We start from the raw sequence: 22,693 nt of genomic DNA, 5'->3' as shown, positions 1-22,693 counted from the left end.
AATATGTTGTCTTTTCACTGTTTACACTTAGATATAGGGTGCAACATTATTTGCAGACTATCAAATTATGGTTTCAGCAATAATTTGCACAGCATCCCAACTTTTTGGGGATCATGGTTATATTTTTTAATCTGTCTCTCAGGGTTTGGGAGCAGGGGCGATTTCTCTGCTGACATTTAAAAAGTGTTTCTTTTATTGATTATGAAAAGTAAATAAAAAATCAGTGAGGTTCTCTTGAATGGAGATAACATCCCCCAGTTAAACGTTGGTCTATAATATGTGTGTCGAAAGTTCCTTGTGGACCCTGTTTAGCCAACAGATTGAGACACAGGATCTGGGTGCTCCCAGAGGAAGAGGTCCTGTTTTGGTCTGTAAACGTGTCGGCTCCAGAGACACATGACAACACCTGATCTGCAGCGAGCAGGATCGAGCTGTGTTAGCTAAACCAGGTACAAGGTCAAGGTCTGGACAACAGCTCTCTCCTGGCTTTGTGTGAGTGCTGGAGCTGCAGCCCGTTCTCAGGGAAACTATACATTACATTCCCACAGCTGGCTCTGCACAGGATCACTTACACTGCGGTTCATATTTAAGGAAATCAGCCAGCGCAGGAAAACTCTCTGTAACTCTAGGAAGGTTTTATTTAAACATTGTTAAAGAACATGTGTGTGAGTTGGCATTAATCATTCTTTATACTACACTTCATTTATCTGGCAGCTTTTTTTAAAGTTACTTAACAAATTCAGTTTGTAAGAACATGAAAAATAGCTTTTGTCTGAAAAATACAATATAATATTATTGATTAAGCAATACAAAATAATATAACATACTAATTGTTAAGACAATATGTATATAGGCTATAACAATCTGAGTTTGTCAAATAATGTTTAAGAAGCTTCTAGATAAATATAGTGTTTTATAAACAATAGTAACCTCACACTAGATGGAGTGAAGTAAGAGCCTACTAAAAAGTACTGCCTGAAAAATATCAGATTTAATTATGAATTTGCTCTTATTGTCCAAAACTTAAAATAACTTATTTAAAGTATACAAAATGAGTGTTTCTGAAATAAGTCAGCCTGTATCACAGATACTTTGAGTATCTTCATTTTAAATGTACCCAGAGTCAAATCCAGGTCCGGTGAAGTTGCCTTTAGTTACTGTGGTCCTTCTTTTTGGAACAAACTACCTGCTGACCTCAGGTCTATAACAACTGTCTCCACTTTTAAAAAAAGACCCAAAACATATTTATTTTTTCAAGTGTATGAATGATTTAATGATATAATGACTGTTGTGACTGGATGAATGTGCAGCAACAATTGTTGTTTGTTTGATTGCTGTGTCTGATGTATGTTGGGTGTATTTATTGTTTTTCTGTTCTTATTTATTCTATTTGGAAAAATGATTTTCATTTTTTGTAATTCTCCATGTAAAGCACATTGAACTTATGTGTAATGAAATGTGCTTTAAGCTTTTATGCACAACTATAATATGTCCAATAGTAATTTTAACAATATATCCTTTTTCAGTGAAGTTAAACATCTCTTTAGTTTTTCTAACGATGTCTCTTTATATTTCAGACATAGCAACCATCATTTGTAATCCAGACTGATTAATAAATACAATTTTGGTGTCAAAATCTCAGTGATTTCAGGGCAGACTTTAAATTAAAAATTGGAAATCTCTTTGTCCCTAGCATGCAGTCATCTAGTCTGACACCTATCACCTCTCAGATGTCATTAAAATGGCAAAATATTAATTTTTAGTCGTGATTGTGACCGCCCAGTTTTATTTTTTTGTCATTAAGAAAATATCAGTACCAGAATCTCCTTACAGTGGCTTTGATTTCATTTAATTTATCTATATTTTGTTTTGAATACATAATATTTTTTACTGCAATTTTTGTGCATCGTCTCTACATCTGAATCTTTTTTATGACCCTTTGAAGCGACCTTTGGATTCTTGAAAGGCGCCATATAAATACCAGTTATTATGATTATTATTACATCTGAATCTTTTTTTATATCGTGTTTTGTCTCTTTTTCATTTACTGTATATTTGTGTAATTTGTAGTTCAAAAACAAGCAGGATGAGTCTGTCACTGTAACTTTCTCTAAACATGACTTTTATAAATATTTATTATCAAGGCTTTGGCTCCAACACAACAAAGATACTTTTCACAGCTGAGTCGATATTTAGGTTTGACCAAAGTTACATTTTGAGGAACTGGAAGTTCCTGCAAGAACAATGTTTGTCAGTAATTTTAGATAAAAAGCACAAGACTTCATCTGCTCAGTGATTGTATTAGGATGATTGGATTATCTCATTTTTTTAGTACAGACAAGAATTTGAATCCAACAGACAAAGAACCCTTCTGCTCATCCCAGTGTTTGGAACAATCACGGCTCTTTTTTGTATTAATTCAGACCGATACGTTTGGTTTATAGACAAGAACAGAAAGTCTTTATTGTCATTAGAACAGGATGCAATGGAATTGTTGTGGTGTGTTAGAGTGTATCTGCAAACGTGTGTGTTGTTCAGGATTGCATTATGTTGGTGACAATTTTCTTTGTTTTTTGTCCTCGGTTGAAGAGCAGGACAGAGCCAAGAGCAAATACCTCTCATATTACACCTTATCATATTTATGTGTGTATATCATTAGAATAAAATATAAAACATCATTACAGAATATCATAAACCCAAAAGACCGACCCCGACCTCTTCACAGGAAGGCAGGCTGTGTTTATGGTGTGAGCGCAGTGAAAGAGAGAAAATGTTCAGTTTTGTCTTGTGGCCACAGTATAATGACATGAATCATATTTTTTTGTAAAATAATCCACATCTATTCAGAAATCTCTTTAAAAAACTTGATCCGTGCCTTGGTAAAGAAACCCTTGTTGAAGCAGATTTATTTAAACAGCTAAGAGAGAAGACAGAATATTTGTTCAAGACCCAGCTTTGAAATGTTTGACAGCTGCAACCAAAATTTTCTACTCTCTAAACCCATGTACTTTATGTGGATGACAAATGAAAATATCTATAACAAACAGTCAATCAAAACTAAAAATACATAGAAAAAGAACATATCAAATGAAAGCTGCTGCAGTGACCGATTGATCTTATCCCTGTTTCTATCAACAACTTAATTGGCGAACCTTACTTGACATTTCTTTTATATTTCATATTTGTAATTGACTTTTTTTTAACATGTTTTCAGTCTTAAAATTTTTGGACTGCTTTTAGAGTGTCTAGATTTTTGTTTTTCAACTGCACTCCCTTAGTTTTAATATTTTATTTGTATCTTTTGAAATACAAACAAAACGATGATTATGAACCTAAGGAAGAATCATATCAGAACCCACCAGAGGCTCGTCGAGTGGCTTCCTCTGAGCAGATAAGTAGTTAAAGCATTGAATGCATAATTAATAAACAATTCTAGAGGTTTCAAACAACACTAAAGCCCCCCCAAAAAAGACAGATCAGCACAGTAGTTGGCAGCACCACATTCTTCAATGCTAATCTACTTTACAGGTATATATATATATATTATGTTCATAATTATAAAAATGTCATAGAAAGAGGAACATCTTGAATATTTATTGCTTATTAACTGTTTAGTTAATCTCACCTACATTACTAATAACTTTTTTCTTTTACCTATTGTCACTGCACACCTCTTTATTTGATTTAATGATTGCTTTACTATGTTGCTTTCAAACGTCATCAGTCTCTGGATCACTGCGATAGGAGTCTCTTAAGATAAATTGGAATGTTCTTTGTTTTATTTCTGATGCACTTCATGTGTTTTTTTGTCTTGATGACTGCTTCAGTTCAATTTTTTTGAGGATAATTATAAAGATGAAGAAGTTGACGAAGAAGTTGAGTATGCCATAATGCTTAGAAGACCAGCATGTAAAGCTCCACAATGGAAAAAGTAAAAAGTAAAGCTAGTTAAGGTTAAACTCAACTTATTTTAAACCACAACAGAACATTTACATCATATAAGATCATCTTTATAGATCATCCATTGGTAGTTAGCCTGTTACAAAAATTAAAAAGACAGATATGATAAAAACACTTAAGGTAACAGTGAGAGTAAAAAACAACCACAACAATAATGTCGATGAAGACAAAGAAATAAGAAAGTATTAGACCAGGGCTGGTTGTCGTACTTGTTACTCTTTTGTGAATTACTCATGATCAAAACATCTTACCGTGATTGTTCCTAAAGTCATTGCAGTCTTAAAGCTCTTGTGAGGCGCTCTCAGTCTATGTTGATTTTGGCGCCCCCTGTGAACAAGGTGATACCTCTTACCTTGAAAATTACATTTTTCATGCATGCAGATATATGGATATATACTGAAATTAACATAGTCATCTGGGACAATATAATATGTATCTACAAACCTGCTTGTAAAAGCTTTCCAGGCAGCAAAAAGCCTTTAAAGCTCCTGTTGAGAACCTGTGGACAAACTGATACCTTGTATGTCTTTGCGTTCTTGTCCTGCCCCCTGCAGTGTTTTCTGTCAAAAATATCTCTTGCTTCTTTTAACAGTATTTGTATCACCTCCTGTGAATCGTTGTTTTTAGAGCCTATCTTGTCTGACACCTACTCCCTCACTGCAGATAAAGGGAATAAACCCCATGAAGTATTTTTGTTTATGATTTTGTTTGCCTTTGAACCTCATGGTATCACAATTATTTTTAGCCCGTTTCATAACAAGCTAAAACTCCTTACAGGAGCTTTAAAATAAGGTTATTGGACATAATTATAAACATGCTAAGAGTCACTTGATTTTGTGTGTGGTCTCGTGGTGGTAGGCTATTCCTGAGTATTTCTAACAAAGTTTCAAATTGCCTCACCTTCGGTGTTTAAGCTGCGTTTCCCTGGTCCCGGTATACCGCGTGCTTTCTTATGCTAATGCTGCTCTGACATCAGCAGCGAGATCAAAGTGAGGCCGGGGTACTTTAGAGTCGAGTCTGCCCCCACTCCGCTCACTCACTGCAGCCTCTCTGTCCCTCACACACTCAGATACACTCCTACAACACCAGACACTGCGCCCTTACACACCATGCGATGCGTACCTGTGCGGACCTATTCTACCTCCTCATGCTGGATTTTACCGACGCTTCTGGCTGATACCGAAACAGACTGAACTCCTGGAGGATAATCCAACCTGCTGAGATTACATTTTGTACTTCTTTTTGCTACTCATTGGACAGGCGAGGCTGAACGCTTCGGCAAAGGTGAGGAGAAACTGGCAAATGAGCGCCCAGCCTATATTACGCATGTTTATGTTTTTTTTTTTAAGTGAGGGACTATTGAGCCGAGACAAAGTTAGTGCTTTGTTAGTCACAGGAGATCTGAGGTATGTGAGGATATTTTTTTAAAAGAATAGCCATACAAAAAAAAAAAATCCTTTAACCACCTTGCTTTGGAAAGACACAGTTTTAATTTAGTGTTAAGCAATCTGCAATCTCAGCTCACCCTCTTTTTGGCTTTAGAATACCCTTTCAATGCAGACATCTGCCTCCACAAGTTGTTTGGTAACAACATTTCTTTGTGTGAGTCATTTATAAAAATATGCTTGTTAGTTCCTCTCCAATAATTAGATCCCCTGTGATAGTTCGTAAATATGATTAATAGTCTTCTCGGTGCGCCCTGCCCCGCTTATCTTGGCTCTGCTGAGAGACACAAATCGGATGGTGTGTGAGTGTGAGGCTATCAGACTTTATCTTGAAGGAGGGGAAACAGGAGCTCATTTAGACCACTTTAGAGAAATGTAAATTTAAAGAGTAAACCCACTTGAGGCTGCGACTTTTTTTGTGGCTCCAAACGGCAAACACTGACTGAATGGGCAAACAAAGAGATAAACCACATTTTTTCAATCTACAAGAATGTTGCTTTTCTATTATTTTAGCCCTGGGTGCTCTCGAATAGTAGTTAATCGAGTGTGAAAAGCAACAGCCTGGTGATGGGTTTCACTTATCTAATTTAAATAGTTAATGTCGATGGTTTCACTAAGTTTCTCCGCCAATCAGAGACGCGGAACGGAACTCGTGCGTTAAAAAGGCACATTATCCGCTACCTGCCGCTCTAACGCGCTCACTTTAAGCTCCCTTCAAAGAGATGTCTTATCAACAGCTCAAAGCGCTATCAGATAAACGCTGCTGCAGATTACTGCGCTGATCTGTTGATGCTGTTTTAAATTCTTTACATTTTCACAAGAGGGGCAGGGCTGAGAGTTGATAGTCCTTCAAATCAGGTCAAATAGTCCCTTTCGGTCTGAACTCACCCGGGTGAAAATTTGGATAAAGTTCATACTATAGAATCTAAGATGAATGTCTTTTTTTTTTATCACTCAATTACCTATATTATGGGTGATGATTAAACAACCTGATGCTCAAAATCATCATGAAGTGATGAAAGAAGGCCAGTTTTGTGCTACAGACAAATCACTGCAGTCAGTTTATGAAAGTGTGAGGGATTTCTTTGTGTTTGGGGTTCCTTGCACTCATTTTTCTTTTCTCTTTTTTTTAAGGAAGTTGAATACTTATAGATATTTTTACAGTGATTACATTTGAGCCTCTTTCTGTGTAGCTATACTTCTGGCAAAGCCCAGTTAATCCCATTTATGATTGTCTCTAATGGTCAGATCTCTTGTCAAACCCCTGCACAATCTTAGCAATCAACATCAGAGACCTAAAATAAATTCAAGATTTTTTTTCATTATTTTTGAATGATCTCCTCTGACAGGGAGGTATAAAGAAAAATCCAGTTTGTGTTTCATTGTTTTTCCAGATACAAACCCTGTAAGGTCATAGAGCTCACATAAAGACTCACCATGAAAAAATGCTTCAAATCTGCAAATGTTACCACTGGCACGCTGCGTCATGGCAAAGTCTTTGCTAATATTGATGTTATCATTACAGGATTTAGAGGAAGACGAGGCCGTGCCATGAGAGTCCACTTTTAAGTGTGAGCCAAGAGGTCCAGCAGCTCTTTGTGTTTGTTGTCCTGTGTGAAGCGGAGTCTCTGTCCAACATGAGGAGCAGCTCTCATGTCCTGCCTCTGGGTGTGCTCACGGCTTTGCTGCTGTCTCAGGTCTGCTCCGGCATCAAATGGCTGTAAGTACTCACCTCCCTCTTTAAGCTGTCGTATCTTAACAATCAATCTCTGTCAAAATACATGACGTCATGCAGACACACTGCATTGTGTGGCTCTTTCTGTGTTTTTACGGATTTAAGGGCCGGTGGCAGCTTTGAAAAGGGCCCCTACGTACCTCCTGATGAAGGCTGTGTGCTCTGTAGATTAGCTGGCAGTTGTTCAGGTCATGAACGGAAACCTCTTTGTCTTATTAACTTAAGTTTGGCTTAGGTAAAAGGAGATGAGCTTTGAGTTTCATTTTAAAGATCCAGATTAAAGTTCCCTTCCTGCTGCATAATAAGATGAAGTAAATGTTGGCACACATGTTCGCACGCACCAAGCTTAGCACTGGTTTTATTCTAGAGAAAAACCAAACAATTGTGTTCACTGTAATTATGGAAAGTTCTGTTTCAATTGGATCATCCGTGTGATTTTTGTTATCCTTATAAAACCTTTGTGGTTGTCGTCATAGCTTGCGTGTTCTGCTGTGTGTGTCTTCATTTGAGTTTTATCTCCGTGTCTAATGTCACATAGCTGTCAAAACAGAACAGTCTGCAGTGGCTCTCCAAGAAATTTCCATGGATTCTTATCAGAGAAAGTGGTGATAATGCAGTGGGAAGACTTTCCGTGGTGGAAATAGGACAAATAGACTTTTTTCTATGCACAGTTAACTTGACCTCACCTCATGTTTCACAGACTATTAAAATCTAACTTGAATAACAACCAAATAATCAACATCAACTTTGGTACAAAGTGTAAGCCAGGATGGGAAATGTTTCTCTGGTCGGAGTCTGCTCTAAAGTTGTCGCCATGTTGGCTTCTTCACTCCCTCCTCCACGTTTCGACAAGTTCTCCACGTTAGTCTGGGACGTCACTTTCAGTGGATTCCCTCTTCGGTGTCTTATTTCCATCTCTTCTCTGTTTTGTCCCGATATTCCCTCAGCTGCAGTCACATCGGCACAAACCAGTCTAACATTTTCACCTGACCTCATCTGCATATTTTCCTTCCAGCCCAAAAGTAAAATGTCTGTGTGAATTCAGCGTGAGCTGATGTGCAAACACTGTGGTATATTAAGCAAGGGGATGGGTGGGGACTATGACATTTTTACCATGCAACCAGTGCAAACCTGGAATAATGACACTAATCCATGATTTAACAAGGAGACTCATTTTCAAGACGAGGACAGCAGAGATGTCTGCACATACGTCCAATCACACGTGGCATTGATAGCAATGAAAAACTGCCACCATAGTGTCAGTCTCTATTGCTTTAAATGTCATGTCCTGCCTCACAAGACTCATCTCCCCCACCACCCTCCTCTTCGGGCAGGGAGGACTAATCTGTGATCCAGCAACTTTGTAACATTTCCAGGGAAGAGCTCCCTAGAACTTGTAGAGTAACATTTTTTATAAGTTTCATTTTTAGTTATATATTTTTAATATTGTATCTACCGGGTGTGATTTTTTGTAAATAAACACAGTAATCATCTTTTCCAAGCATCATCGCTCATTATTAAATCCTCATGTTTGCAGTGCAATGAGGCAAAACAGAAGGGATTGAAAATTCCCCTGATGCACGCAGTTCAAAACCTCAACATTATGCATTTATTTTTGTTTTTTTCTCGTAAAAAAAATTTCTCACTACACTTAATGTAAGTCATTTTCACCTTAAAAGTCCAGACACATGTCTTATTTCAAGAACAGAATCAAAAATGAGACCTGAATTGCTTGTAAAGACTTAATAAATCTGCTGGTGGAGTAAGAAAAAAATATTTCTTGAAAAAAGAATTCAAGAAACTCAATAAGTAACTTTTTCTTACCCCATTTGCAGATTATTTTAGTCTTTACAAGCAAATGAGGTTTTATTTTCTGCTTGCATTATCTTAAAATTGGATGTTAACCTGACATGTCAGATGAATGTGGCTTTTATTGAATCCAATTCATTTTGTTTCTAGAAACAAGACAAATACACTTCTTACTTCTGTGTTTGCGTTTCCATTAAAAGCCCAAACAACAAGCCTGTTTTTAAAGATATAAGGAGTAGAAAATACAGACGCTGAAGTTAAAATGTAAGAGGTGAGGGTGCATTTTTCGCAAAATCCACATTCAGTACATCTCTGAAGACTTTGTTCTTCCTTACTTCCGACTCCGGCAGATGTGTCCATCAGAGCGAGCTTGACATGTGCTAGATCTAAGCTGGAACTCCTGTAGTTTTGATAATACACAGCTTTGCAATACAAAACAGATGCTGGTGTAAACACCTGTGAGAGCCGGGTTACGGAGAGCACATAGGAGTCACAGCTTATCATTGGGCACAGAGTGGCGGCCCCTCGGCCTCTTAATGCAAAACAGGCCGCAGAGCAGGAGCCTGGTTTTTAGCTGTTTCTCACGAACCCTCGGCAAAGAGCAGGACGGTCAGAGCTAACCTGCTTTGCCTGTGGTTTCTCTATTAACTATATCCTCAATAAGTATAAATCAAGTGTGTGCAGCCTTTAAAGGCTGTAAACTAATGATTCATGTCAAACTGAAGCCACAGGGGATGACTCTTCCTGTGGTGAAAAAATGCAAATGGCAAAGGATCTGTGCAGTTTCATTTCTGATTGTGGATCAGAGTTTTGTGGGCTTTTTATATTTCTGGCAGATCTTAAAGCTTCTGCTGTGCTTAAACAAAAGAAGAGCCCTGCGCCAAGAGTGTGTCACTTATACTTTATGAATCTGCAGCTGGCTGTCCTTTGGGATTCTCGTGTGATAAGATGGTTCTTGTCTGCAAAGCATGCCAAATAATCCCCTGCTGTTTGGATTCTTCAGTTGTTTGTTCACAAGAAAATCGCTAACACACACACTGTAACTGAACCTCATGGCATGCCTTTTACTCACATAAACCTGATAATTTTACCTCTCATTTAACAAAAGAAGCGATTGAGAAACCACCACATTGTAGTCATCACCTCCATGATGAAGCGATTGTGTATACTGACCGATCCCTGTTGTTTATGTTCCCACAGAGCGCTATCACACACTCCTGCGTCTCTACACATCAACCAGACCCAGCACTGTAAGCTGCTGCCCGGCCTGGTGTCCTCTCAGGCTCAGCTGTGCCGCAGCAACATGGAACTCATGCAGACCATTGTCCAGGCCGCCCGCGAGGTCAAAAAGACGTGCCAGAAGACTTTCGCTGACATGCGCTGGAACTGCTCCTCCATCGACATCCCAATCGATTCACAGAAGTATCGACCCGACCTCGACCGAGGTATGTTTTAAAAACTGTTTGGAATGACGACACAGAGGCAGCTCTTTTTTTTCCGAAGAGCACACCAAGTTTTTTACCCACAAGAATCTGGTGTTTATGGTCACGCTTGACATTCAGTCAATTTCCAGAAGTGAGGTCATGATGTGATGGATGTGTTACCATTCAGTTTACAGTAACTGTTGAAATGATCCTCGACCTTTTATGGCGTCCTTGCCCTGACGCCAAAATAGATTGATCTGTTTGTATTTAGATGGCAGCTATTTGGAGAACTTTGACATGGGATTATGACCTTTTAAAAAAGTGATTCCTGGTTTTGAGACAAAATGCTACTCCGTATTTTCATTTCTGGCTTGCAGCTGAACTTGTGTTGGAGGAATGTTGGAGGTCTTCATTTAGGACTTATGATGGTAAATTGCTTGGTTCATATCCTAGAAATCAACAGCATTGTCTTCCCTTAAATCTCCTAGCTGCTTTAATTTAGTTATTTCTATTTCAAAGAAATCTGGGGTAACAGTTTCAAAGACCATAGCAACTGTAGCACTAAGTTAAACCTAGACCCCATAGCTTCTGTAATGACGAAGGTGAAATAGCATGACTATAACCATCAGAGGGAGCATGACAGAACGGCACTGAAGGTGTGTGTATGCGCACCTCCGAATGTGTGTATTTGAGATGTAGTGGCCTTCCAGGGTTCTCTCACATCTGTGTCCAGTGTCATTACTATCGGACTCCCCAGACCAGCCTGATATGAAAACAGAGTATTTTGCCAGAGTGTCAACAGGCAGAGGTGAAATGTGCTGAAAGTCCTTTATACTGATTGATTTGATACTACATGCATGATAAGGCTGACCCTTGCTTTGCTTTTGCTATTGAGAGATTATCAACATTGTTATATGGTTTTGACCAGTCAGAATCAAGTATTAAACACAGCCTGGTTATAAAATCTGGGGTTCAATGCAAAATCACAAAGGCACAGAGGGAGCATCGACTTGTTTAAAGGGCTGAAGTGTCTGGCCTTCCCATAGACTGTATAAAATATGGACGTAGTATCCGTGATGTCACCCATCTGTTCCTGAACGCTGTTTAGAAGCCAATCGACAGCGGCAGCCATATTGGAAATGCGGAACTCAACCAGGCAGAGTGTGACGTAAAGGGGAGGAGTTTGAGCCTCCGAGCCAACAGCTATGTGTTCCTGTCCGGTAGTCAAGTCAGTCATGTCCTTATTTGGGCAAAAACTCATAATCTTAATATCTTCTGAACCGTCATGTTAGTAAAAAATTCACCCCCCGTACAGTGTGTGCTGATAGAGAAATTAGCTACTGTAGCCAAGCCGTTTTTTGAACCAGGCTGTAAACATGTTTATTAATGCAGCAAAGATTGCCTTTTTCACATTCATGTCTATGTGGTTTCCAGTGTTTCTGCAGCCAGCCTTAAGCGAATTCTCGATGTATTGCAGTTTATAACACTTCTGCATGGGCTTCATCGTTTGAGCTGGAGGTTGCCGCTTGGTTTAAAGGGCTGAAGTGTCTGGCCTTTCTCACTCTCTTGCCAATATTAAGCTGTTCCACTGAGCGCCCCCTACAGGCCTGGAGCACTTCCATGGGGTGGACCAAATTTGCAGGCCTCTTTTCCATGTCATTTTTGGTAGTGTGCAGTTTGGCTTTGTATTTTTTGTGTTTTTGCAGCATGTTTCCTTATTTTCGGTGTGATCGCGTTGTTGCATGTATTTTTCTGAATTTGCATCATTTCTAAATCTGCTGCCTGTTTCTCCTGTTGTAAATCATTTGGGCTGTTGCAGAGCAATCGGTCCTCATCAACTGCTTTACTGTTTCCATTTTCCAAATAACCTTGATTCAGACACAGTTGCAGGGTCTTTGGGTTGGGGGGGGGTTGGGGGGTGCAGACATGGCTTCCTTTCCTTAAATGAACAGTCTGCACCCGACAGGAAACAGCTCATCTCTGTCCGGGCTTGGCTTTGATCTCACCAGCACACGCTCATACGTGATTACTGCTCTTACTTCAAATTGCTCAGCGGCCTCAAACATGTGTGCTTTCCATGTACTCACATCACCTCCAATTACATCAGTGTGCACTCTCCGCTACAGCACCATGTACCATGTGATGGGCTGTGTTTGATAGGTTCATTTTAGTCTCTCTGAGGCAGATACAGTCTGAAAGGACAAGGCAAATAGAAAATATGGATGTCAGAGATGTTTTATAGTGGAGGCTCTTATGAAAGCTTTACTTTTTATACATGCTGTAATCACTGGAATGCTATGTAACCTAAATCAGGTCAAGCTGACCACCACAGACGTCATGCTTACGCTCAGCATGAATGATGACAAATTATGGTGGTTTCTTGTCTTGAAGGAATTAATGTGCTTCTTCTTCACTTAACTTAAAAATACCAGATAACATTTTAAGATGCTGTTCTACTTCAATATTTGATATACTGTATATGAATGTAATTGAAAGTTATATTTTTGGTCTTTTTCACCTTTATTTGATAGGACAGCTGAAGAGAGACAGGAAAGTAGGGAGTAGAGAGTGAGGGAGAACATGCAGCAAATGGTCGAGGCTGGGAGTTGAACCAGCAATAGCTGCCACAAGGACTACAGCCTCTGTTTATGGGGCTGGAACTCTAACAGTTAAGCTAATTCTGCCCCTATATGAATGTAATTTTCTATAGAAAATTGCCCAACATGGAATTTTTTAAGCTTCCTGATCCTCAACTGTTCAATCAGGACATATTTGACCTCAGGCATATGAAGCTAGGACAGGAAACTTCTCTTTAATGTGACTGGAAGTAGACCAAAAAAGCCTTGACATTTCTTAGACTTTTGAAAGTCTTGAATACTAAACTTCTGACACCATTTCTAATCATGTATCATTTATCCTAAGACCTTTTTACACTGAGGTTCTGCTCATAGCCCTTATGAAGCTCCACAACAGCTTTAACTAGATGTAAGCAAAAAATGCCATGGTGTAAGCCAGCTTTATGTGTGTGTTTTTTGTGTAAATAGCCAACTTGGGACTGGAAACTGCATCATAATCTGAAAGTTTATAGACAATTTGTTGACGGCTAATTTGCTTTCCACCTGGTTTGCAACTTCCTGATTTGTGCTGGAGAAAGACAGAACCCTGGCTGTTGTCAATGTTCACATTACAAACCTTTACTTTGCATGAGCCAAGACTTTAACACTAAATAATGCTGGACAAGTTTTGGTAATATCAATACATTAGGAAAAGGGGAACAACTTGGGACACCTCCTACTGAGTAGTAAGAACATTTTATACCCAGCAATCAAGATGTAGGCACCTTAAAGCCTTCAGAACGTGTGTGGATATTTGTTTATATTGAAAAATCATGTGCAACAGTGAAATTGCTTGTGTGCCCCTTGATGTTGGACATTGATGTGTGAGAACTGAACTCAGTGAATGTTTATTTTGCAGGGCTTTTAGTCTGGCCCTTAAAAAATATAATTGTGTTTCCCCTGTGATTTGTCAGGAACAAGAGAGGCTGCATTCGTCTACGCCCTGTCAGCAGCGACCATCAGCCACACCATAGCAAGGGCCTGCACTTCTGGAGATCTGCGGCTTTGTTCATGTGGTCCCATTCCTGCAGAGATCCCAGAACCTGGATACCGCTGGGGAGGCTGTGCTGATAATCTTCACTATGGTTTGATCATGGGCTCCAAGTTCTCCGACGCTCCCATGAAAATGAAGCGAGCAGGCTCCCACGCCAACAAACTGATGCACCTGCACAACAGTGAAGTTGGGAGACAAGTAAGAAGAATCGCCACATTTAACTGTTTGTAAACAACACATTACATTTTTTTAAACCACATTTGCACTCTTTAAACTTCAATTTTCAGAATATTTCTTTCAAATAACTCAAACTGGAAATTTCTGGTACTTTTTAGGAGCTTTGTGCATGTGTGAATACAGTTTCAGTCTATTTCTTCAGGATCTGTATGCCTCATTTGATCTGTAACATGGCAGTATAAATGCTGATATAAAAAACCTATATTGTCACAGGGACTAGGGACTTTGGGAGGTCCTCGTTGCATTTCCACTGCAGTGACCACAGTCTAGAGTCAGAGGAACTTTATTTCAAAGGGTCCCTGCTAACAAGGTAGTCATTATTAAAGTACAGGGACTTTAAGTGGGAACTTTAATAGACAGATTGATTGGAGGAACCTTGTAATCCATGGAAAATTAGCCCCAGGTACTTTAGTGAGAAATGCAGCTAAAGAGTGAGAACTATCTAACCTCTTTGTCCTCTTTTCTCCAGGTATTGAGAGACGCGTTGGTGATGAAGTGTAAATGCCATGGTGTTTCCGGCTCCTGCTCAATAAGGACCTGCTGGAGGGGTCTGCAAGACCTGAGGGAGATTGCTTTGGACCTAAAAACCAAGTATCTGTCTGCAACCAAAGTGGTTCACCGCCCCATGGGGACACGCAAACAGCTGGTACCTAAAGACATCGACATCAGGCCAGTGAGGGAGAACGAGCTGGTCTACTTGCAGAGCTCCTCGGATTTCTGTACCAAGAATGAAAAACAGGGCTCTATCGGCACACAGGACAGGTGAGACTCATATTACATCATTGTGCTGGACTGTGAGAAGAGGGGGTACTTTGTGGTAATGATAGTTTTCTGTTCTTGGAGTTATTAGCCCGACTCAGTCCCACGCATTAGACAGATAGGAAATGACCAATCCTGAACGCCTGCTCATTCAGGATGTTGACTTTAGTGAAGTGCTGCCCTGCCTCTTGGCACTGTTTCTTTAACAGGCTGCCTGATAACAACCCGCGGCCCCTGAGAGGGCTCTGTCTGTGGCTTGTCTGAGCATGTGTCACTGAAAAGGCCACTGTGACTGGAGTCGTTGTCCCACTATCTGAAATAATGACTAATGCAGTTATTCTTGGGCCTGAGTGCACTTGAGCTGGTATCAATTGAAGAGGGCCACACAGATGGGGAAATAGTTAATGGTCCCCCAAAGATAAAGGTTTATTTACACCATTCAGCTGATGTGTTTTAGTTGGGACAGTGTTCAAGTGCTGCTGGTTTGTGCTTAGGGACCCAGGGTGACTTATGGTCTGACTGAGGCTGAGATCGAAGAGAAATGTTGAAACGAAATTTAAATGTTTCTCCTTTTCAATAAATACATCATCGAGAAGGAGAGGTCGTATTTAGTGCAACATTTTGGCAAGAATCTAAAGATACAACATGTATCACCATTCAGGCTTACAGTTGAGTTCATTGCAAAATACTTCAGTATCAAAAGCTAAATATCTTGCACATTTCATGACTTTGGCTGTTTCATAGGCCTGTGTTTGTTTGTGTTTATGCTCGCAGTACATGCTTCTTGTTTTCAGTTAGCGTTATTATGTTGTTGTTGAAGGTTAGAAAAGTTAGGATAGATTCTAATGAAACACTACAGGATGTGTTTATGTAATGATTGCATTATTAACATCTACACACACTATTCATTCATTGCCAGGATACATGGAATATGCAATCACAACGTTTTCCCAATCAGGTTATAGGTTTAAGATGTTGCCTCACACATGCCCTTTTTTTACGTAAATATTCAGGATGAATTATGAAAAGTTTCTTTTTTCCACATGTGTGAGGCAAAGATCTGATTGTGTGATTGCAGTTTTTGTCTTTATATCCAACAAGGTGTGCATACATTTCTGCAGTATAAACAAAAGGTTGAAACGAACATGTTGGCAAGTGGAGTAAGAAGCCACTTCATGCATGAGGAGCTGTAAGGGTCACCTCCCCACACACACTTGCAGTTTTGCAATTTCATTGATTTTTCACTCTGTGTTTACACTGGCTCGCCATGATTTGCAGAAACCTTACAAGGGTCTGGCAGGAGAAGTCTAGGTAAAGTTAGAGTGAAAAATTCAGCAGTTAGCTTTCCAACATGCACTAAACTTGACAATTTCTGGAGTTTAGTGCATGTGTAGATATGGCTACTGATTGATTATCAGGCTTTTGGCAAGTGCAAGTTTAGCCTAGCATAATGGATGACAATAGTGGTAATAATGTTTAGTATGTGAAGACCATGATAGAAAGAAGATCTCTTCTGTTTGCTGAAGTTTGTGAGGTTGTTGCAAAATGCTTGTTGTGTACAGTAGTTTGGTGAAGTTGTCCAGAGATACCAAATGTGTACTAAAACACGTCAATCTGCACCATGTGTGTGGCAATTCTTGTTTATTTGTTGGAGGAAGTTTTTATCGAACTCAAGCTTATCTTACAATTTCTAATAAAAAGAAATATCGACCCCAGCTTAGAAATCTTGAGCATTGCCCCACTGATCATACATTGACATGTTTAACCTTACATACCCTTCATCATAAGAACCAAGATATTGATCTGCACATCCAAATAAAATAAAGCATGCGTCAGTGCCAACAGCCTGTACTAACGGTTGTGTAAGCCACCAAGGGTAAAATGCTCCATTAAATGGCACATGATGTTGTTTGAAATGCCATACATCATCTGACTGTCATATCATGTGTTCCTCAGCTTAAGGCCACTCTTCAGATAACCACAAGACATGCTTCATGTCAAGGACACTCACCATGTTCAATGTGTTCCATTACTGCAGCCTGATAAGGAAGCAGCCACACACAGTCCCCAACATTAGTGAGGCACCATCATTACATGAATGTGTGACACTACATTTGTGTATGAGTAACCGTGAGTGTACATGCGTGGGTATTTATTATTCCCATATGTGTCTGTGTCTGTTACTATCAGAGCAGTTCTCAGACCTCTAAATGTTGCTAGGCTGGATCACATGCTCACAATGTCTCACTGCTGATTTCTCTGACACTGGTGGCCACTTAAGGAGAGGATTTACTGGATTTACACTTGTATTGACCTTGCTGCTGTCCTTATTGTTAGCTTGGCCCCATTTATAATAATAGTAAAAATGAAATGAAATTATTTATAAGGCACAGGGGGACAAGGTCAAAGTGCTTTAAATAAAGAAACATGAGATTTAATCAAAATAAGATTAGAAAAGCAAAAAAATGTCAGAGTTTGCATTTTATGGTCTGGAGTGGGGAGTTGCATAGTTCTGGCTTTCAGGTTTTCTTATTTGCAGGATGATTTGTGTCAAGACCTGGCTGCAGAGATACCAGAGGATTGGCCAGCAAACATTGATGTGAAAGGAGTCTGGGTTGTCTGTGGTTAAGTTAGAGACCACAAAGACAGACCCAGAGGATTTGGCAACAACATTATATGAAAACAACAATTTATTAGTCTTATCTCCTTGAAATAAAAACAATTTTAGCCGCACTGTTGGCACAGAAACAGCTGAACTTTTGCAGTTATTCCCTAGTGAAAGCAAGCTGCCTTGGTCACTCTTTGTGGGAGATTAAAATTAAGATCTGTGTCTCGGAAAATACTCGATCTTGTGTAGTCTGATGAACCGACAGGCCAAACTGCAGAGTTAGGAGAAAGCGCCAACCAATGATTTGTCAGCTTTTACGCCATTTAATTTGAAATGTTTGGCTGCATTCGCCTGTTTACTGCTGTAGATGATCATTTTGGGTCTTGAGTTGTCAGAGTATTAAAATTAGGAGCTTGTGATATGAGTAAAAATCAAACAATATTGACAACTGTCCTGAAGAAAGAACTCATATGCCAACCTGTGAATTGAGAGAGTTAGCAGAGTAGATGCTGTGACAGAGTGCAGAGCAGAAAGACACACAGCACACAGGGAGAAGAGCGACTTCAGCAGCAAACAATCAAAATCGTACACCTTCCTGCACGTTTGTGCGGAGATGTGATACTATGAAACATACAATCAACCAATATTGTATCGTGCTGAAGCTTGTGGGATTTAAAAGTATTGAAGTATCGAAAACTTGGACAGCCCTTATTTTGGTCTTATGCATTATACCTTAATGACATGTGTCATCAGCGACAGCGTAGCTGTTGATATTACTTTTCAGTGTTTGGACATCAACACCCAAAGGAAACATGTATAATGTAAAAAAGCAGAGGCAAAGGAAGTTTCCTGGAGCTTATAAGACCTGAGGACGGTAGATACTCTGTCCAGAGTCCTTGGACTACCTAGAGAATCTGGGGCAGGGAAATTGAATTTTAGCAGCAGCACCCTAATTGGCAAAGTGTGACTGCTGAAAGTGCGTCATGTTCCTGGTAAGAGGTATGCCACTGAAGGCTTTAGTCTTAAATTGTATTATTGTTGCCCTATTTAAACCAGCAGATGCACAGAACATAGAGCTGTCTTTTTGCTCCACTTTTACACAGCAGTGATATAACCAGATTGTGCTGCTGACAAAACTGTGGGGGTTTCTGTTTAGTCCCAGCTCCCACTGATGTAATAAACCAGTCGCACACTCTCAATGACTCTCCTCCCTTCTCCTCCCTCCTCCTCCTCCCTCTTCTCTTTAACTCCCCCAGCAGCCAGCAGCTAAGTGTCTCCCTCATCATACTGGTCATTAACACTCTGCCACCATAAAACAAAGCAATTATGTGGAGAGGGCAAGCTAAGAGAGGGAGGGAGGGCAGCTCTGTGTATTCAGTGTGATTTACGGAGGGCTATTCTCTGCTCATTTAAGATGCCTCAGGCCTCTGAAGTGTGAGGCTCCTAAGAATCCACTGCCCAGAGACGACGACACAAAAAGAAAATGAGAGAAAAAATGTTTGGTGGAAGGAGTGCACAAAAGGTTAAGGCTCGCTGGTCGGTCAAGCACTTTTAAAGGACCATTGTGGACTCCACAGGCTGTGAGATCTTGCAAAATATTTGAGTACCAAGCTGTAAAGTTAACTGGCCAAATATTCTCGTCTGATAACTAGGCCTCCCTTTTCTACCACTTGTTGGAGCTTTACATGCACACCTGTTTCCTGGTTATGTTTTGACCATGTAACATAAAGTGCGTTAACATGTTATGGTTGTATCCTAGTTTCGAACATATGGAGAAGCCCTAATGCAGGTTTTGAGAAACCTGAATATGCAGCCAGGAGCTCTCTGATGCCATGAGTCCTGCATGCAAACAACTGATCCATACTCTTGCTGCTACACAACATATAAACTACAGTTGAGAGAAAACAAGACACAACTGCAGCCATACGATAACAAACCTGGTTACTATTATAAGCATGATAATGGAAATTAATAACCAAGTTTCATCCAAACATGTTATAATCAATAAAATCAAAACAAGGTCAGTGCTCAAACTTTGGATGACAAGTATCATAGGATTGCAATCACTATTTCCTGGTGTCAGAAATCCACCCTGGTCCTGATTCTGCTTCTTAAAAACCTGGATATTCTAACAGGAATGCTCCGTTAAAATCACCAAGATGATTGCCAGTATCCCACTGCATGACCCTATCCTGCTTTGACATTGAAAAATACTGTTTACATTGAAAAACACAAGACCCCTGCTCTTTATGTACACTGTGGATGACAGTGACTGTATCCAGGTTTCTGACCATCTATAAGCAGCCTTGTATTTAAATTCCATCATTTTACTCCCCTTGTTTTTGAAACTCCTGTGGAGAATTTGAAGCTACAGGCTTTAATTAATACAAACAACCCTTTATGATCTACAAAAGCAAGCCTGACCACGAGCCAAGAGTCTGACTATTTATGTAAAGCTACTGATATGACGATGCCCTGAAGAAACAGCCTTTAGTTTTCATATTACACAGCAAAGATTTTTTGATGAGTGGCATATTTCACTGGTGAAAGATATAGGATGACCATTTTACATATGTTTGGCAACAACATTATATGAAAACAACAATTTATTAGTCTTATCTCCTTGAAATAAAACAATTTTAGCCACACTGTTGGCACAGAAACAGCTGAACTTTTGCAGTTATTCCCTAGTGATGACAATTTTACATATGTTTGAGATAAAATGAACAAAGCGATAAGAGGAACTGCTATGACCACAGGGGTCGCCATAATCAATCCAAACCAAAACCTCCTGAGGGGAACTTTGAATATTATATACGGATTTGCAAAAAAAAAGCAGAGTCTGTGGGTGCATTTTGGTTTCGAAAGTGCTCTGGTTCCTGTTTGAGTTCTGAGCCGATTTGTACACCAATGCTTGGGCAGGCAACAGTCTGTGTGGGAAGTAAAGGAGGCTGAACACAGTCCAGTTTCTTAACTTGGCCAAAAGTCCTTCTTTGTAAACTTGCACTACACCCAAAGCCTTGAAAGGTTGTCTGTCACTCCCAGAAGCTATGGGGCCGTACACAGAAGTGATTTCAGTAGAAAGCAGTAAACTAGCTTTGTGATTTGGCCATTCATTCACAGAGAAAGGGATGTTTTTGGTGACTGAAAATGCAGAGTTTGAAAAGAGTGCTCCAGAGTGAATTTATTTTTAAGTGCAACCCCTTCCGTTGCTGCGTAAATTAACAATACGCAGCTCCTTTGATGTCACAGCCACATTTGCACGTACAAGTAGGAAGATAATAGCAACAAAAGTTCAGTTGGAACCTGCATTCACCCCTGTCTTCTTGTTTGCACTTACTGCTCTTTTAAGAATGGTTTATGCACAGGCGCTTGTTGTTCTTCATTAGTATTTCATCACAAAGTTAGACTGCCAACTGCTGGGCTGGCATGCATACTGCAGCATTTTCCATTGTTCAGTCGGGCTATGGCCAGTGAGCTTTGTGATTGCTATGTTCTGTACCTACCTTGCACACTTAAGGGCCTTAACAATGTTTAAATACAACAGTTTTCTGTTTTCTGTTAGAGTACTCATAGTTGTGCATCCAGGGTTCTTACAACCAGGATAAAAGCCAAACCAGATTTCTGAAACCAGGATATGTTTACAAGCACACCACACAGCCAGGATCCTTGAAAAACTTGATCATAAGCAGCATATTTGTAAACATGTAGACATAATCATACACCAAAAACACTGAAACCTGGAGGAAGCTCAGAACCAGAATCCAGCATGAGAACACTTATGATGTGTGGCTGCTATAGCACATAATGATAAAGTTGATTTTAATGTTTCTTTTCTTCCTCATTTCAGGCAGTGCAACAAAACCTCCCTTGGCAGTGACAGCTGTGATCTGATGTGCTGCGGTCGTGGCTACAACCCGTACACAGAGAAGCTGGTGGAGCGCTGCCACTGCAAGTACCACTGGTGCTGCTATGTCACCTGCAAGAAGTGTGAGCGGATTGTGGAGAGATACGTGTGTAAATGAGTCCCTGTTGCAGTCCTCTGCTTGTACCCAGCCACCCGGGACTACAGATTAACCAAAGCACTACAATACCACAAAGGCTTACTTTTGTCTTAAGCTTTAGCATGTGTATCTCACGGGAAGCGGTCTGTTCTTGTGTCACTATCATTTTGTATCAAATCTCTAAGTTGGGCCTCTTCGCTTCACAAACCTGGACATGGACCGCCGGTTTACGTGAAGACCACCGTCCTCCTGGGTATTTCTTTTTTTTCATTAATGCGTATCAATCCCTCTGAAAGGGATATTGAAAGTCTATTTTATTATATCTCTAATAAAAAGAAATAGTATTGGATTTTATGCTGGAAGAGGGGGCGTTTTTCCTCTCACTAAACTTGTGTTTGGCTTCATTCCACGGATATCAAAGGGTTCTGACGAATCCATGTGGTACTTGTTTTGGTACTATTCAAACTTTTTCTTCGTAGAGATGGACAATAAGAGGAAAAAGGAAACACAAAGGGAACTTCAAGTACTTTTCAATCATGGATTTTTTTTGTGGTTGATGTTTTGGACTCTCATATGTGTCCTATGTGGAACTTGACACGCCTACATCCCTGTGGATTGAGAGAAGAAGAGCATTAAGGACTTTATGAAATGGTGCATCTCTTTTATGTCCGCAGCTCAAAAATATATTCTATTTTTCAGAGCCTATGAGCTGAACTCATGGAATTTGTAAACCACTCTTGTGTGGATGTACATAATGTTATTTTGTATACTGAAATAAAGACAGAAGTATTTATAAAATAATTAAATGATCTTCATCATTTTACATAAAATTTGGCTTTTTATGACGCCACTGTGTCTCTGTTTTGGAATCCATATGGTCTTCATACGATGAAAGAATAAGGCTTCAATATGTTACTTTTATGGCTGTAAAATCACTTTGTAATTAAAACACATGATTTATTTTACCTTTTGCAAAAACACAGTTGAACAATAGCAATCCCAGGAACCAGTTAAAGCATTACATTGTTGCAGTCTCAAAGACAGCACATACCTGCATAACAGTTTTCTTTATTATGCACTCCTTCCGTCTTCACCATGGACTT

General features: G+C 39.7%; 1 protein-coding gene across 1 annotated transcript; it reads left to right on the top strand.

The window, feature by feature from the left end:
• The first annotated feature begins 4,859 nt into the window (after nucleotides 1-4,859).
• wnt11 (wingless-type MMTV integration site family, member 11) lies at nucleotides 4,860-22,391 on the top strand. Its single transcript, XM_034683037.1, has 6 exons — nucleotides 4,860-5,244; nucleotides 6,931-7,125; nucleotides 10,150-10,394; nucleotides 13,903-14,180; nucleotides 14,689-14,981; nucleotides 21,437-22,391. Exons 2-6 carry the CDS (start codon nucleotides 7,043-7,045, stop codon nucleotides 21,609-21,611), a joined length of 1,074 nt encoding a protein of 357 aa, XP_034538928.1. The 5' UTR covers nucleotides 4,860-5,244; nucleotides 6,931-7,042; the 3' UTR covers nucleotides 21,612-22,391.
• Nucleotides 22,392-22,693: the final 302 nt, after the last annotated feature.

The sequence above is a fragment of the Notolabrus celidotus genome, chromosome 5 (assembly GCF_009762535.1).
Source record: "Notolabrus celidotus isolate fNotCel1 chromosome 5, fNotCel1.pri, whole genome shotgun sequence".
Taxonomy (NCBI): Eukaryota; Metazoa; Chordata; class Actinopteri; order Labriformes; family Labridae; genus Notolabrus; species Notolabrus celidotus.
This window is presented reverse-complemented; position numbering and strand designations above follow the sequence as displayed.